At 37.5% G+C, this 15,638-nt stretch overlaps 1 protein-coding gene across 1 annotated transcript in view; it reads left to right on the top strand.

The window, feature by feature from the left end:
- b4galnt4b (beta-1,4-N-acetyl-galactosaminyl transferase 4b) overlaps positions 1-15,638 on the top strand; it is a 122,105-nt gene that overhangs the window by 65,773 nt on the left and 40,694 nt on the right. Inside the window, exons 5-8 of the mRNA XM_084403938.1 lie at positions 8,286-8,381; positions 8,696-8,786; positions 10,384-10,484; positions 11,072-11,139. Of these exons, the coding sequence (XP_084260064.1) occupies positions 8,286-8,381; positions 8,696-8,786; positions 10,384-10,484; positions 11,072-11,139 (356 nt within the window). The remainder of the gene's footprint in view (positions 1-8,285; positions 8,382-8,695; positions 8,787-10,383; positions 10,485-11,071; positions 11,140-15,638) is intronic.

Raw genomic sequence — 15,638 nt, forward strand, 5'->3', positions numbered from 1 at the left:
ATGTAGCTGTAATGTAAGTTTTGCCCGAGGGCAGAATGTACTGCGGCCAACCGTTGTGATTTCCATGCAGCGCATACCAAGGTGCAATGCCTATCTCTGGACTCGAGTCTGGCAACCTATATACTGTAAAATCTAATAAGTTGGGCTTACTTAAAAAAAGCATGCAAACCGATTGCCTTAAAAAAAACAAGTAAAGTGAAATAGGAATAGTATGTGGTACTGACAAATGCTTAGTTAGTATAGTTCACTTACACAACAGTTCTAGTAACTAAAAAAGAACTGTAGAGAGTACTTGATAATTTACTTTAAGTAAAATATAATTGTTACCATTGTTGTGTTTTGCAGGCGGAATGTTGAAGTCTGTGTGACTCAAGTATGATCAATTGCAAGATTGTCACAAATATAGAGGGATTATATAAACCCATTTAAAAGTTTCACAGGGAGCAACAAAATTATAAAAGATCATTAACTGACATGAAATATAGTTATGTTATACATCATTCATTCATACATACATATATATATATATATATACGTAACATAATAATACATAAATAATATATAATAACATATATATATATATATATATATATATATATATATATATATATAATCTCTTCCTTTGAAACCGAATAACTGATTTCTTGTTGCATCGCTGCATCAGAGGGAAGAGAATTACAATAGTATAAATGAAATTCCAAGTGCCCAACCAAAGGGATCACTATTCACAATAATGGTGACTAAAAACATTTTAGGAAAATCAACATCAATTTATGAAGTCAGCTTATGTGATGTTCTCTCAGATTTTTCAGTTGTATTACATTTTCAACATTCAAGATGACTTTGGGAAATGAGTGTATGCAAACAGAGAAAAATAACTGCAGAAGTGGAGGAAATGAGTGAAAAGTCCATTAAGATTTTCCCCGCCTCAAAAACCACACTCAAACCAATCAATTAATCTTAATTTGGGTTTTCTTAGTAAACAAAGCATAGTATGTGAATAGTACATATTACTAGACCTTGTGACGTCATCGCACTACGTCTGCCAGTGGCTTAGTGTCACCATAGACTATAAAACAATATGGACGCAGTGTCCGTGACATCACCCGTAGGTTTCTGAAGACCGTTTTTGAAGCCTAAAGTGGGCGTGTCCAACCTTGGTAGCGCGTCACTCCCGAATTTATTTATTTTTACAGTCAGACAATTAGCTGAGGTAACGTGACGGCTAACAAACAGCAGACAAACGGCTAATGATGACTAATGACCACTGCAGCGGGAATCCACCTGTCACTCAAAAGTGGACACCGTTAATTATGCAGATATTTAAGGCTTAATATAATTTAAACGGATGAGTTATAAAAAAATTCACCCCCCTCACAGTTGTCATGAAGGGCAAAATTAGCTGTATAGACCAAAGCCACTTTTTGCTCCAGGCTGTAAACAAGTTTTTTCTGCTGTAAAGTTGGACATTTTAACATGGGGAAGATGCAGATTTGACTCACTTTTGCAGCCAGCCTCAAGCGGCCAGTTGATGAATTGCCGTTTAATTCACTTCCGTGTTGGTTTCAAGAGAGAGACAGGGAGGTTGCCGCTTGAGTGTCACGTGTCTCAGACACCGGGTTCTGTCAACACAGTGTGGAGTTCCTTGGAAAGGGAACATGTATTATTAAACATGCTTTCATATATAGCATTTTTTTTTTTTCATGGTATGACCCTAAGCAACATGTCTATATACCGTACAAAAAGTAACTTCAATATTGTAGGCAGCTGCTGCTGTGTAGCTTTTTTTCTAAATACTGTGAAACAGACTCTAGTATTTCCAATCGATAAGCCAACAGTCCTTATCTTCTCTCCCCACCTCATCGACATAGCAGGCAAGGAGACCAGACACTATGTGTGATAATGAAGAGACAATGATCAAAGAGGGTCCCTGACCGCATGCTGCCCCCAAGGCCCCCTTCCTTTGGGCCTGTGACAGATGAGCTCCTTGTTCGACACTGAAGTTTCAGTTGCGGGCGAACCCTCCAGGAAGTTACGAGAGCACAAAAGCTCTTACGAGGCATGTGATTTAGGGAGCACCAGATGCCAGAAATAGCAGTGGCGCAAAGACGTCACACAGGAGTCCTTGTGCTGCCCCGTTCTCCCGCCGTCTATTTCATTGGATATGTGTCAATTGTTTGTCAGATATTTATCCACAATGATGCACAGCAGAGAGAAAAAAAATACCCCAGTGCAGAGATAACCTCTGTTTTTATCCATTGATTTATGTGCTTTTCTCTGTGTTATTGAATGTCATTATATGGCCAGTAGGAATAACCAGACTGGGAAATATATCATCAAGGCTTTGGCTTGAAGCACAGTGAGACAGAAGATTTCAGGCCATTCATTCACACTCCATATGCCGCAGCATAAGATGCTCTTATCGTGCACTGCAGAATGTATTTTATAGTTACTTATAATTCAGAGATAAAGGAAAGATGAATGCTATTAATTTTGTGTGACAACACAAGATTCACATGTATTTATATCATACCTTATTCTAACAAGTACAGACAAGTCTATTACTGATACACAACGAGACTATTTTAAACATTTTTTATCATACCTCTGGGGGATTATGATAGAAAATCCCATTTTTTCATGATTTATGGTGCATTTATATTACATCGCTCGTTTTTATATAGATGCTGTCACAATCTCATTGTTTCCCTTTGCGCAAAACAAACCAGGGTGACAGTTATTCATTTATTCTGAGCATGTGAACATTTAAATGGTACACTTGATAATGCCCAGAGCTAAATCCACCGTACCACCTGTGACCACATTGCATACCCAGATAGCATGTAACCACTGAAACAATGTTGAGTCAGTGTTGATGCGTCAACGCTGATTACATTGAAATGATGTTAGAAAGTGATGTTGCTTTAGCATCACTCTTGCACCCTCGGTTAATATTGAAATAATGTTCAGATTTCAATCACAAATCAATGGTGTTAATATTGCTTCAACGTTACAAAGTGATGTTGTTTTTGCATCACTCTTGCACCCTCAGTTAATGGTGAAGCAATGTTGAGATTTCAACCAAAAATCAACGGTAATAGTGTAGTGACCCACAAGGAAGTCTGAAAGAGACATTCACCAAGGGACTGTACCTTTAAGGAAAGGGGGGTTTAGACGTTGACGAGTTCCGGTTTTGACGTTGTTTATGTTTTTGATATCACTCGCTGTACTGGGTGATAGAAATATTGAAGTGGATAGTAAAGTTGACTCGACGCATCTCCGTCTCTTGTCTCCTCACTTACTGCACTCCACATTTGGTGACCCCGACGTGATTTGACTCGACGCATCTCCGTCTCTTGTCTCCTCACTTACTGCACTCCACAATAGTATTGATTCAACATTACAAAGTGATATTTTATCAACATCACTTTTGCACCCTCAGTTAATGTTGAAACTGTTGAACAAAAAATCAATAGTAATGCTACTGAATCAACATTACGTCCCCTTGGAATTATAAGGTTCTATCTGACATTTTTGTCAAAATTTTGTTATTCACATATTCCTATTCTGTGACAACTTCTTTACATTATGTGATGTTGTTTTTTTAAGTTGTGTACATTTTGGAACTTTTTATTTAGAAAATAAAAAGGTTCTTTCTACACAGTCGAATGGAATGCAAAAACTTTAAAGCTCAATATCTCAAAACTGCTCAGAACGCAGATAGAACCTTATAATTCCAAGGGGACGATTACACTATGATTGATTCTACATCACCGATGCTGAATCAATACTGAAATTAACAAAAATAATCAATGGTAATATTGTTGAATCGACGTTACACTATGATGTTGAATCTACACCACTGCTGTTGAATCAACACAATAATTAACAGAAATAATCTTTGGTAATATGGTTTGATCAATGTTACAATGTGATGTTGATTCTAAATACATTTTGTTGAAACACTGAAAATACAACTGAAAAGGAATGTCAACCATGTTGCCATCTGATGTACCAAGTTAATGTTGAAACAACATTAATATTTCAACTACACTTCAATGATGCATCAACAAATTCCTGACCATTTCAAAATTTGGCAAAAACCTTTTAAAATATAAATGACACCTTTCCAGCAGTTGAGTCAATTTATTTTATTCAATCAATCAATGACAAAAATATATTAAAAGATCATTCTTTAAAAAAGAAAGGGAGAAATAGGACAAAAGCATTTCAATCTTTAAACATAAAATTGGCTTCAGAAGTCTGATGTCATAACTACAGGTGGTCCAACAGTTCAGGTTTTTAAAAATCTGTTTTACATCAGACTACTGCCTCTTTTCCTTTGGGTTCTCTGAAATCTGAAAAAGAAAGCATGATGTTACTCAAGAACAAGTCAATTCAGTTGCCACATTAAAGAATGTTAATATACTAAACACAATATGATTCACTTTTTTGCAGCATATTTTGCAGCGATTTTTGTATGAGCATATCAGTGAACACCCCTGACCACTCGGTGAGTTTCATCTCTTTGTAAACGAAAGTTTAATGCGTTTTAGGAAGGATATGTTCGAGTGCACCTATGCAGCCATTCTGTAGGTGGGGGGGAAGCGAAATAAACCTAAAATTCTCGGGACAGCAGCATGTGTCCAATTTTTAATCTTAACCGTTCTATTTCATCAGAAACGATCTGTAAACGGGGCTTTAAGTGTAAAATACCGAACTTGTCCTTTAAAGAATGTTGGTAACCAGAAAGTTGACGGTGGCCATTGATTTCCATAGTAGAAAATAAATACCACGGAAGTCAATGGCTACCATCAACTGTCTGGATGCCAACATTCTTCACTCTTCTTTTGTGTGCAGCAGAAGAAAGAAATTCATACAGGTTTGGAACAACTTGAGGGTGAATAAATGATGACAGAATTTTCATTTCGGGCTGAACTATGCCTTTGAAGCTGCAGATTCACCTTATGTAGACCTTAATCTCTTTAAATATCACAAAATAGCCATGTCAGTCACTTTCTTAATAAACACAAGATGTTTTTTGTTATTGTGTTTCAGTGGAAACAAGCTAAACTGAATGGAAATCAGTTACATTTCTCAAATTTAAAGAATTTAATCTGCAAAAAAAAAAAAAAAAAACGAAAAGAGGGAGATCTTTAAGTTCTGTAGTTCAAACTAGCTACAAATTATTGTTGCTTACCTCCAGTTCGTGTTGCAAAATGGATTAACCATTACCCACTTCTTCCAAGCCACCTGCGATGTACACTTTGCCTCTTTTATTAATTTGCTAAACAATGTTTTTGAAAAGCTGTTTGTGTTCGGACATATTATATACGGTTAATAATTAATTATATGCCTATAATTCATTGTAATCGACCTAAATGTTTAAGACAATTTTCAATGAGGATGAGTAAGCTTCTGTGTGATATTTTATTATCCTCACAGCGCGTTGGTTTTGCGGTGATGCGCTATGAAATTATTGCGTGGCAATTTAACAGCCTATCACTTTAATAATAAAAGTAGCCCAGGCCTTCCCTAATAATAATAATATACAATAATACTAATAATAATTTAATACATAAATTGGAAATGCTAAATCATCTTGATATTGATAGCTGATGCTTGTTTTGACAATATCTCTGGATACATGATATCGTCTATAGGCGCAACCCGGCACGAAGGTTTATCGCGCTGATTCGCGCATATTTCACACATATAGAGATCGCTAAGACATGTGACCAAATGGGCGGCAACCTCTTCAGAACGTAAAGAATTATGGGTATGTTTGGCCAGGCTGGCATAGCAGGCAAGTGTTCTGGCATGAAAATAATGAAAAATTAGCGTGAAAAACAGAATATAATCCTACAAAATGCAGGCATCTTGAACACTGCGTTCTTCCCTCCATGCAATGAAGTTTGGCACCTTATGTTTGTGCCGCGGATTCCCAAAATGCTTTGCGTTCACCACAGGGAATACGTCATGATGACGTCACATTAGCAATCCTTATAGTGTGAGCAGTGAAGTCGCAGCTCGACGTTCGGACCGTATAGCGTGAGCACAGAAATCCTGAGCTTTGGCTTTACATCGCATGCGATCTACTCGTTCAGTGTGAGTAGGTACCTTGCTGAAATCGCACAGACATCGCACAGTGTATGGCCGCCTTTAGTTCAATGTCACTGTCTCCACCCATGTGTGCTGTTGGCTTTCATCAAAATTTCAATGCTGATCCAACACACTTTAAACACTGAAATATCAACCAGAATTATGGTTTGGATCAAAACTCAACATTGTATCAATGTCCCCATGCTATCTGTGCGATTTATTTCAACACTTTACTTACTTTGAAAATTAATGTATGTTAGTAGATTTAGTAACAATAAATACAATGCAAGTAAAAAGCATGCTAAAAACAGAAATACATTATATGCACCATTGTTTGAAACTCAGAGAGTTCATGCATGTCGAACACACAAGACTTCCGTATAGGACACACCTTGTGTTTTCTCTCTAATAAGGAAGCATCAATTAACTACTGAGAAGCCCAAATGCAAAACCAAAATGGGTGTTTTTCAACCATTTTTCAAAAGACTTGCTAAAATCATGAGGGCCCACCCCTAAACTAAACCCCCAGTGTATTAGAGCAAATGAGGTAACACCATTGAAAGTGCCCATCATGAACTGAAACGCCCCACTGATTGGGAAACACCCAGTAGTGTTTTGCACAGATACATGCCTGCAAGATCTTGTGCTCATAAACTAAGACTCTCTGTTAGTTCAATGTCACTGTCTTCACCCATGTGTGCTGTTCCCTTTCATCAAAATTTCAATGCTGATCCAACACACTTTAAACATTGACATTTTGATGTCAACCAAAATGATGGTTTGGATCAAAACTCAACATTGAATTAATGTTACCATGCTGTCTGGGTACTTTCTTTTCCCTCGACTGAACCCTTGCCATGTGTGAATGTGCCGTGGAGTCGCAATCCAGTTGTGCCAATGACAGCTGTAACCATGGCCAAGATTGCTTAGATTTCTGTGGTGTCTTGTCCGCCTCTGAGTGGGTGGGATGCCAATCCCACCATTCACATCAGATGCAATTATATAGGCTAAATTTAAACGTAGCTGTGAGGAGAGAGACCTAATGACTGACAGAAGGGGAAAGGCAATGTAATGTGAGCTCACCTGCATGGCGAGTACTGCTGGTCTCTGTCACCGCCACCACCAGGAGAATTACAGAAAGATAAAGGGTGGTGAAGAATTCAGTACATGAAGATTTGCAAAGGTGCACACATTTCCTGCTAAATCCCACCACTGCTGCACCACCAACTCATAAATTCTTCATTAAATCGTGAGCATGAAGTCGTTGGTAATGCATTGCCCAATTTTCCTGTTTATGACAATTTGTTTTTACTGAAAGCATTTCTGCGTATCCAATATACAATTAATCACTCTGCAAACTGTGAGCATTTTGTCGTATCCAGCTTTCCGTGGCAAAACATGATAATTATTATTTTCCTCCTGAGGAGAAAAATATATTATTGGTATTAGGCCACTACATAGTTATATTACAATTGATGTTAAAATCAAAAAGGTCTCTAGCAACTGGAGAAAGGTATCTGTTAGCGTTCCCATTCCCATTTACTCAGTGTTGAGCTGGAGAAAGATGCTTTTTGCCCCATATGGTACAGTTATGACATTTACAGTATGGATGCGCGGTTGGCGGTTACAGCCGCGGACTCCGCGGTTGATTGGGTGGATGACGTGACGAAAAATTATATTTTAATTAAATTCGGGCGGGTGGCGGGCGGTTGAACCAATCAAATGAAAAATATATGTATACACAAATCAACGGGGTGGCGGGCGGGTGCGGTTTTTGAAAATTGGTCAAAAACGTTGGTGCGGCTGGATGGCGGACGGATGATGATTTTTGTGATGCGGTTGCGGATGAAATAATAGCCCATCCGCGCATCTCTAATTTACAGTTTTATACATTCATAGTTCATTTACAGTTTACTGTCACTCTTTTGCCTTTAGGGTAGTGGCATATTGACAGATTGATTATCAATTTCAAATATGTTTTTTGTCTGGCTGTTCTGTGTATAATCTGGGTCTGTGTGAATGCCTGAGGTCCTGTTTTCACCTGTAAATCAATTGTTAATACAGCCCATTTTATTTTATTTTAAAGTTTTTTTAATCACTGGACATTTGCTTTTTCCTCCAAATCAGTGCTGGTTAGACATGAAGTAAAGGCTGATTCTCTTTTTTTTTTTGTTCTCTATCAGTATAAAGGTCAGGCCAATCTGCATGTGTTTGAAGACTGGTGTGGTTCATCTATCTCCCAGCTCAGGAAGAATCTTCATTTTCCTCTCTACCCACATGTAAGTTTCTCAGACACTGAAAAAAAAGAGTTTAATTGAACAATTAAGATGAACTTTCTTGTTTGACGGAGTCTAGTCAGTATATTATTTTCAATATTTGTATTAACAAAACCCAACTGTTGGCCTAATATTTGCTTGTGGCAGTATGTTTTACAGCCAGAGCTAATATAATTTCTTTTCACAGTGTTTTGTAGCTGTCTGTTTATTCTTCTTAGAAGTCATTTTGAGGTGTGATTCTGTGAATAACTGTTAGTGCCTTGGGTTTAAGAGTGAATAGGCCTACAGATGCTTTTATATTTAATTCTTCCCCACAGACCAGGACCACAGTGAAGAAAATTGCAGTGGCTCCAAAGTGGAAGAATTATGGCCTTAGAGTCTTTGGATTCATTCACCCTTACAAAGATGGTTAGTGTATTTCATCAAGGTTTTTGTTTCATTACAGGGATTTCATCTATACAGTATTGTTTTAACAAACATGATTTATGAACCTTTGAAATATTATGGATTTGTTTTTATCATAATTAAAATCAAACACATGCTCATTTAATTTCTAATGCCTTCAAAAATACACAATAATTTATGCAATTGCTTTGCATTGATATCCTTGTTCAGTAACTAAATCAATCTGTCCTATTGGTGGTGGTAAGTAAATTGGTGGTGGTAACTAAATCAACCATTGGTTGAGGAGACACCCCTACCCCTCCCCCCCCCCCTCCCCCCTTCTATGTAAAGCGCTTTGAGTGCCGAGAAAAGCACTATATAAATGTAATGAATTATTATTATTATTATCATTATTATTATTATTATTATTGTGTAAAAATAGTCTATACATACTATTGACACTTGGCTTGTCAATAGTATCCTGCTTTAAAATAGACGGACTGAATTTGATACTGTCATTCTAAAACATAGAATTTAGAGTCTATTCTTCCATCAAAGAACCATGTGGTGGATTTTTTTTTTTTTTTTTTTTGCCATCCTACATGATTCAGCTTGTATTAAACAGATGGCTTGACGTTCAGCTGTAGCATTTTATGATATAACTTGGACTGCATTGGTCCCTCAGGGATCTCAAACCATTCAGGTCTGTAGACAGCATAGCAGATATAGATCATTATATTGTCCAGCCTGATTGTTTTCACCTGATTTGTTCCACTGTTTCCACATTTATGGAAAGAGTCTTGTCATCTGTCCAAAGGACATTGTTTCAGAAGCGCTTTCAAAAGTAAAACATCTGGTACATTACTTTATACCATATTGTTTGAAGTCATGAACAGGCATTATTGAATTCTAAAGGTACTTTATCATCAGTAACTATGAGTTATTTTTTATCGTAATAAAATGTGTCCTGTGTAAATAAAAAGGGTAAATAGAAACACATACTAGTAGTGATTCATGCCCAATTCTAAAAGCTTCTCAAACCTTTGTGCTGTACCATCACACACGTGCAATACATACACATTAAGTGTTGCTTTGTGTTCGAAGTGTTCCTCAAAGCAGGATTGACTGGGGTGTAAGAGATCTGAATATTGCCAAAGCTGACAGGACGTCTAAAGGCACACATAAACCATTATTTCAATGGATTCCCTGCAATCAGCACATTTTGCACACTCTGCCTAACCTGACAAGAAAAAGCTGCTGTGAGGACTACTGTATGAGCCCTGATGTGTGCAGGCGTGCTCATGTTTCCAGGGGAAAAGTTATGAGACTTTGCTAAGTTTTCATTAGCAAATAACCAGGGTCGCTGAGTCAGGCTTTTGACTGTGGCACACAAGCTCACAAAACAATCAGATAAGGAAGAACTACTGTCAATTTAAGGTATATAGCGGAGAACTACAGACAGCCAGAATAAAGCCACTAGCACTGCTGGGTGATAGACTACTGCGAGATTCCTGTGACTGCCAAACAACATCTTATCAAAGGAAGCTTAGAAGTGAGAATCTGCAGGTCAGTCATAAGGTTATGCAGTACAACTCTGTAAATTATACATTATTTATTTCAGGGGATTTCCAGTTCGCCATAGCATCGGATGATAACTCTGAACTGTGGCTAAGCTCAGATGAGAGTCCACTCAATGCCCGGCTCCTGGTGTATGTGGGACAGGTGTGTACTATGATGCATGGCTACTAAATAAACCAGGCTGCACTTCTGAACAACTTCATACCTACAGTGAAAGGGCTGAGTTTATTTTTATCTGTTTTTTTTTTTTTATTTTTTTTTTTTTGTCTGACATAGGGGCAGGGAAAATTCAGAATTGAAGAATGACTATAAATTTAGCGTGTAGCCTATTTTAATTGAATTGGCCACACCCCTCAGGAAGCTGATTTGAAATTTTGATTTTAATTACAGAAAGAGATTTTACAGAATTGTAATTGAAAAAACATAGGTAATCCTATATCTATCTATCTATCTATCTATCTATCTATCTATCTATCTATCTATCTATCTATCTATCTATCTATCTATCTATCTATCTATCTATCTATCTATCTATCTATCAGTTTTAATTCACTTTTATTCTGCTTCCTAACATTCAAATTGCTAGTCAGCTTCCTCTTTAATACCTCAATTAAATTGTAATTTAAAACACCCTCTCAATTCAATTCTGAATAGTACAAGCCTGGATATTGTGTCCTGTGTGTGTCTGTGCTGGAGATGAGTTACAGTCTCTGTTGTCTGTTGTCATATAGCACGGCTCAGAGTGGACAGCTCCAGGAGAGTTCAGCAAGTTCAGATCCCAAACTTCCAAACCTGTGCGGTGAGTGTCATACAGCATATGTTTCCTGGATTTATCCTCATAATTAAATGCATATTAGGAGAGTATGACTAAAGGTTTGTCTGCAACATGGAAAGGTACTTGCCAGCTCATTGCTTTATACAGCTATACAGTACGTTTAAATATGCTGTGCTCTGGATGAGCAGCAATGAGTGAGACAGGATGTTAAGATCATAGTTGTGGTAAGTGACACATTAACTTGTCATTTCTCCTCAAGATGAACACTGATGTTAATTTTTTTTCATTTGTCACTGCTTTTATTATTTAGCAGAGGGTATGAACATGCATATTCATCACACATATCCCTGGTTTCACAAAAAAGGCCCAGACTAAAATGCATGTTTGAGCTGTTTTAACTGAAAGCAACTTGCACTGGCATATCTTATGTCAGTGCCATTGTTTTGTCTCAAGATGCTCACCTGTAATATTTTTATGGCACATTTATAAAAGCTACTTAAATGCCCTAATCCTGGTTTAGTCTAAGCCCTCTCTGTGAAACCAGGCCACATATTTGTATTTGTAAATTGAGTTTAAATAACCTGAAAAACAGTCATGCCACCAAACGTTTTGAATGAGTGAAAACATTCAAGATATTTTCCGCCATTCCTTATCCATTCATTAAATCCAGGTGTATGAACCTTATATACTTTATGCCCATAATGATTTAAGACCGCACACGCTCAAACTTCACTATTAAATGAACAGGCATCAGGGGCAATTACTGTAACTGTAAGCGTGCTGCCGAATAGGTGTCTGCAGAGACGGTGTGATTGGGAATAACAAGGGGACACATTAAATAGTAGTTTGTCAGAGTGAAGTGTCATTTCGTCCGTTTTAATCGCCCTTGTCTGTCTTCTCCAGCCACTGCTGATTGGTGCAGAAGTCGAGCTTCGGTGTAAATAGTGTGTGCCGCTGAATTATTCATCAGCAGTGTCAGTCTAAAAGCAAGCGTGTACATGTTCCAGAATATTTTAGTGCCAATAAAAATGAGCATGCTTATTGGCACTCCAGAGGGAAAGGCAGAGAAGTGCCTCCTCTTTTCAGCGAGCTTTGACAATGGCCTGGCAACGGTTCAAACTGCCACAAGAGTGTCTTTGATATCCTCTGCTTTTCTAGTTGAGGATGTCAGGATATAAACTTTTTTTGACTTCTGTTCAACTTGAGTTAGACGACTTTCTGTCTACGTACCTCAGTTCACTGTTTGCTTTCATTTTGCCCTTCGATTGGGGCTTGTTAGTTTGGTGAAAGACAGAGCAGAGTAGGTCAATGCGTCATACAGACTAATGGGGTGGATTTTAGAGAGCAAAAATGGCAAATGTCTGACAGGATTGTCTGGAATTCCCATAGCTGCTGGGCAAAATAGCACACTAATGAACTACAGGGAAAAGTTTACAGAGCAATCAAGAGGCGAGACATGCCTGTCAGTTGTGGATGACAGAAACTAGGAAGATGCTTTAAGAAATTAGCTTAATACATGCCCAAACATCTGTATATAATGTATTTCCACACAACCTCTTGTTGAGCCTCTCTCTCTCTCTCTCTCTCTCTCTCTCTAAGAAATATTTAATAAAATATACAGAAATATATCATTTTAATTTAAATATATAATATACATGAGACTCTGTGTCTTACTCTTATGTATATGTATAGTATTTTCATGTATCACATAATAGAATGGAGTATATCTATTTTGCCCTCCACGGCTGAAGGAAAGAAAGGGCAGAGTAACTCAGAGTCTCAGATATTGCAACTGACATTTATGGCAATATGTCAGTTCTACAGGGCCAGCAGAGGTCAACCTCTCTTGACATTTTAGAAGTATCTGTCACAAGTGTGCTAGGAAATGTTAAAAGCAGTTTCAGTTCACTAAATATATAAATGGATCTATCAACTGGACTTTTTAATGCTAGTACATTTACATTGGCCACTATAAATCCATCCATCCATCCATCCATCCATCCGTCCATCCATCCATCCATCCAGTATATATACTAATTGCAACTATAAAAGTGCTAATGTGAATGTACAAGTATAATTAAATGTTTATTTATTAATTTTTTTTATACAGTGTAGTCCTACATTTTCAAATATTTATGTGGTTTTATACTGTCTAATTCAGTGGATCATATACTGTCATTCTCTGTTTTTCTGTATTCAGTTCAGGCAACTGTTGTTTTGCAAGCCTGTCCTGTCTGTTTGTTATCCGCTAATCTGCGCATAAATTACTTGATTACTTCCCAAAATGAACAAACAAGAAACAAACTTTACTCAAGAGGGAATTTGCATTTTAAAATACTTAGCAATCTCCCTTCTAAGGTTTGTTTTTAATTCAAATTTGTGTGCCACCGCTCACTTTCATGTTACATTAGGTTTATGCAAATGTCTGGAACATTCATTAATGAAGTCAGGATAGTGGGTGCTGTCATCAAAATGAGCTAGATAAATATTGGTTTTATTTATCCAGCTCATTTTGATGACAGCACCCACTACAGTGGAGCACACATACATTGTGGAGCAAGCATGAATGAGAGGTCTGAATTCAATACTTTTTAAAATTTATTAAATAGGCTGCCATCGATGTGTAAATTTGTACCTGTTTAATTTGTCGCTTTGCCACAGGATCTGTTTGTTGAGGTTGAACTTATCAGTTGGCTTAGAACAACCGAGACGCTGCGTCATGCGTTTCTGAAGCAGGTGTGATATCACAGTCAGGTGACTTCACAGGTGTGTTGACACAGGGTATAAAAGGGCCCTTAGAGAAAATCTTATTAGCTTCAGATTGTCTGAAGAAAGAAGTCCAGGCATGCCTGAAGTATTGCAACGCAAGACTCTGCCAACAACTTCTTATAGGAAAGGGTACGAGGGAGATCAGGTGGGGCAAATTAACCAAATCAGGTGACAACAAGGATTGGGTTAAGACAATGGACAGCGGAGAACATGGGACATAGAAACATACAAAACAAAGCCATGTGTCCACACAAAACATGACATCAGAACACTCAACCAGTGAGAGTTATATTAAAAATGTCCTGGCTCTTCCAAGCTTTATAATGGGAGTGAATGGGTATATTTTTTTGGAAGTCCATCAAAGCACATCCATCCATGCTAAAAGTGCTCCACACGGCTCTGGCCGGTTAATAAAGTCAAATCGATGCGTCCGGCCGTCTGCTTTAAGCTAGTTATTTTAGTTGATAAAGTTTTAAATATGGATATTTTTCTTACACGAACGCATCACTTCACTTCAGAAGGCCTCACTCCCATCCCCCATTGAAAAGAGCCAGGTGGGAGCAGAGCTTCTTCACTGTGAAGCGGTCAGAGTAAGCACAGCCAGCCCCCTCGAGTGCTGACATAGCGTGCTCCGCTCCTAGACAGATGACACACAGCTCGTGTGTATCGTCCAGTGTGATAAATCTATCACATGACATGACACATCTCTTGAGTCTGCTAGTCATGTTTCTTTTTCTTTCTTCTAACCACTCACACACATAGATTTCACATGCACACACAAAAACCTAAAGACTAAGAAGCTGATGATGCTTTAAAGTTCCACTTCAAAAGGGAACCCCACTACTGTAGTAGTGGGACCAGTGATCATACACTATGATTATACTATAACACCGTGTCCTAACCAGATAAGATATGCAATATGTTGTCTACTATGAGAAGTTTGCCCTTGTGAGTTGACTGACATCTCAAACAAGCCTTGCCTACTGTCTTGCCACAGCAGTCTGTTGAGAGTGTGTTCATGTGGGTTTTGCCTGAATACACTCTTTCTTTATCTCTCCCATCACTCAGTCCTATTCAATTATTGAGCAGAACACTTTCAGATGGAGCCTGGCAATTAGTCAGCCAATTAAAACTCCATTCTGTACCCCCTCAAGCCTCTCTCAATTTATCCTATCTAGACTTGATCTACTGGCCAGTCCTTTCTTTTGGAGTCTTCAATCCTTTATTGATTGAACTCTCACATGAAAAACATACTGCCATCCTATAAAGAACAACAAACAAACTATTTTTACTAATTTTTACATTATTACTAATGCTCAGTTGTTAATTCGGTTGATTTGGTTTTGTGTGTGTGGCCCTGGTACGTCTTCACAAATATAGTTATACCAGGAAATGTTGACCTTGTGAGGACATTTTGTGGTCCCTATTAGGAAACAAACTTATAAATCATACAGAATGATCTTTTTTTGAAAATCAAAAAATTCAGAAAGTTTTCTGTGATGGGTAGGTTTAGTGTAGGGGGATAGAATATACAATTACACAAAAAAAATTTGTTTGTGTGTGTTCAAAAATAGGCTACTTATTATGGAAATAATATGCTTTAAAAGAATTTACTTAAATGCACAATGAATGTAATGTAACATTTATATTAAATGCAATTATTTAACTTAAGATTAAGAGGATTGTCATACTTTTATAGTTTAATGTCATTCAGATACTTTAATGCCTTTTTCTTGTATGTTATGTATTTAAAT

Source organism: Rutilus rutilus (assembly GCF_951802725.1).
Source record: "Rutilus rutilus genome assembly, chromosome: 3".
Lineage (NCBI taxonomy): Eukaryota > Metazoa > Chordata > Actinopteri > Cypriniformes > Leuciscidae > Rutilus > Rutilus rutilus.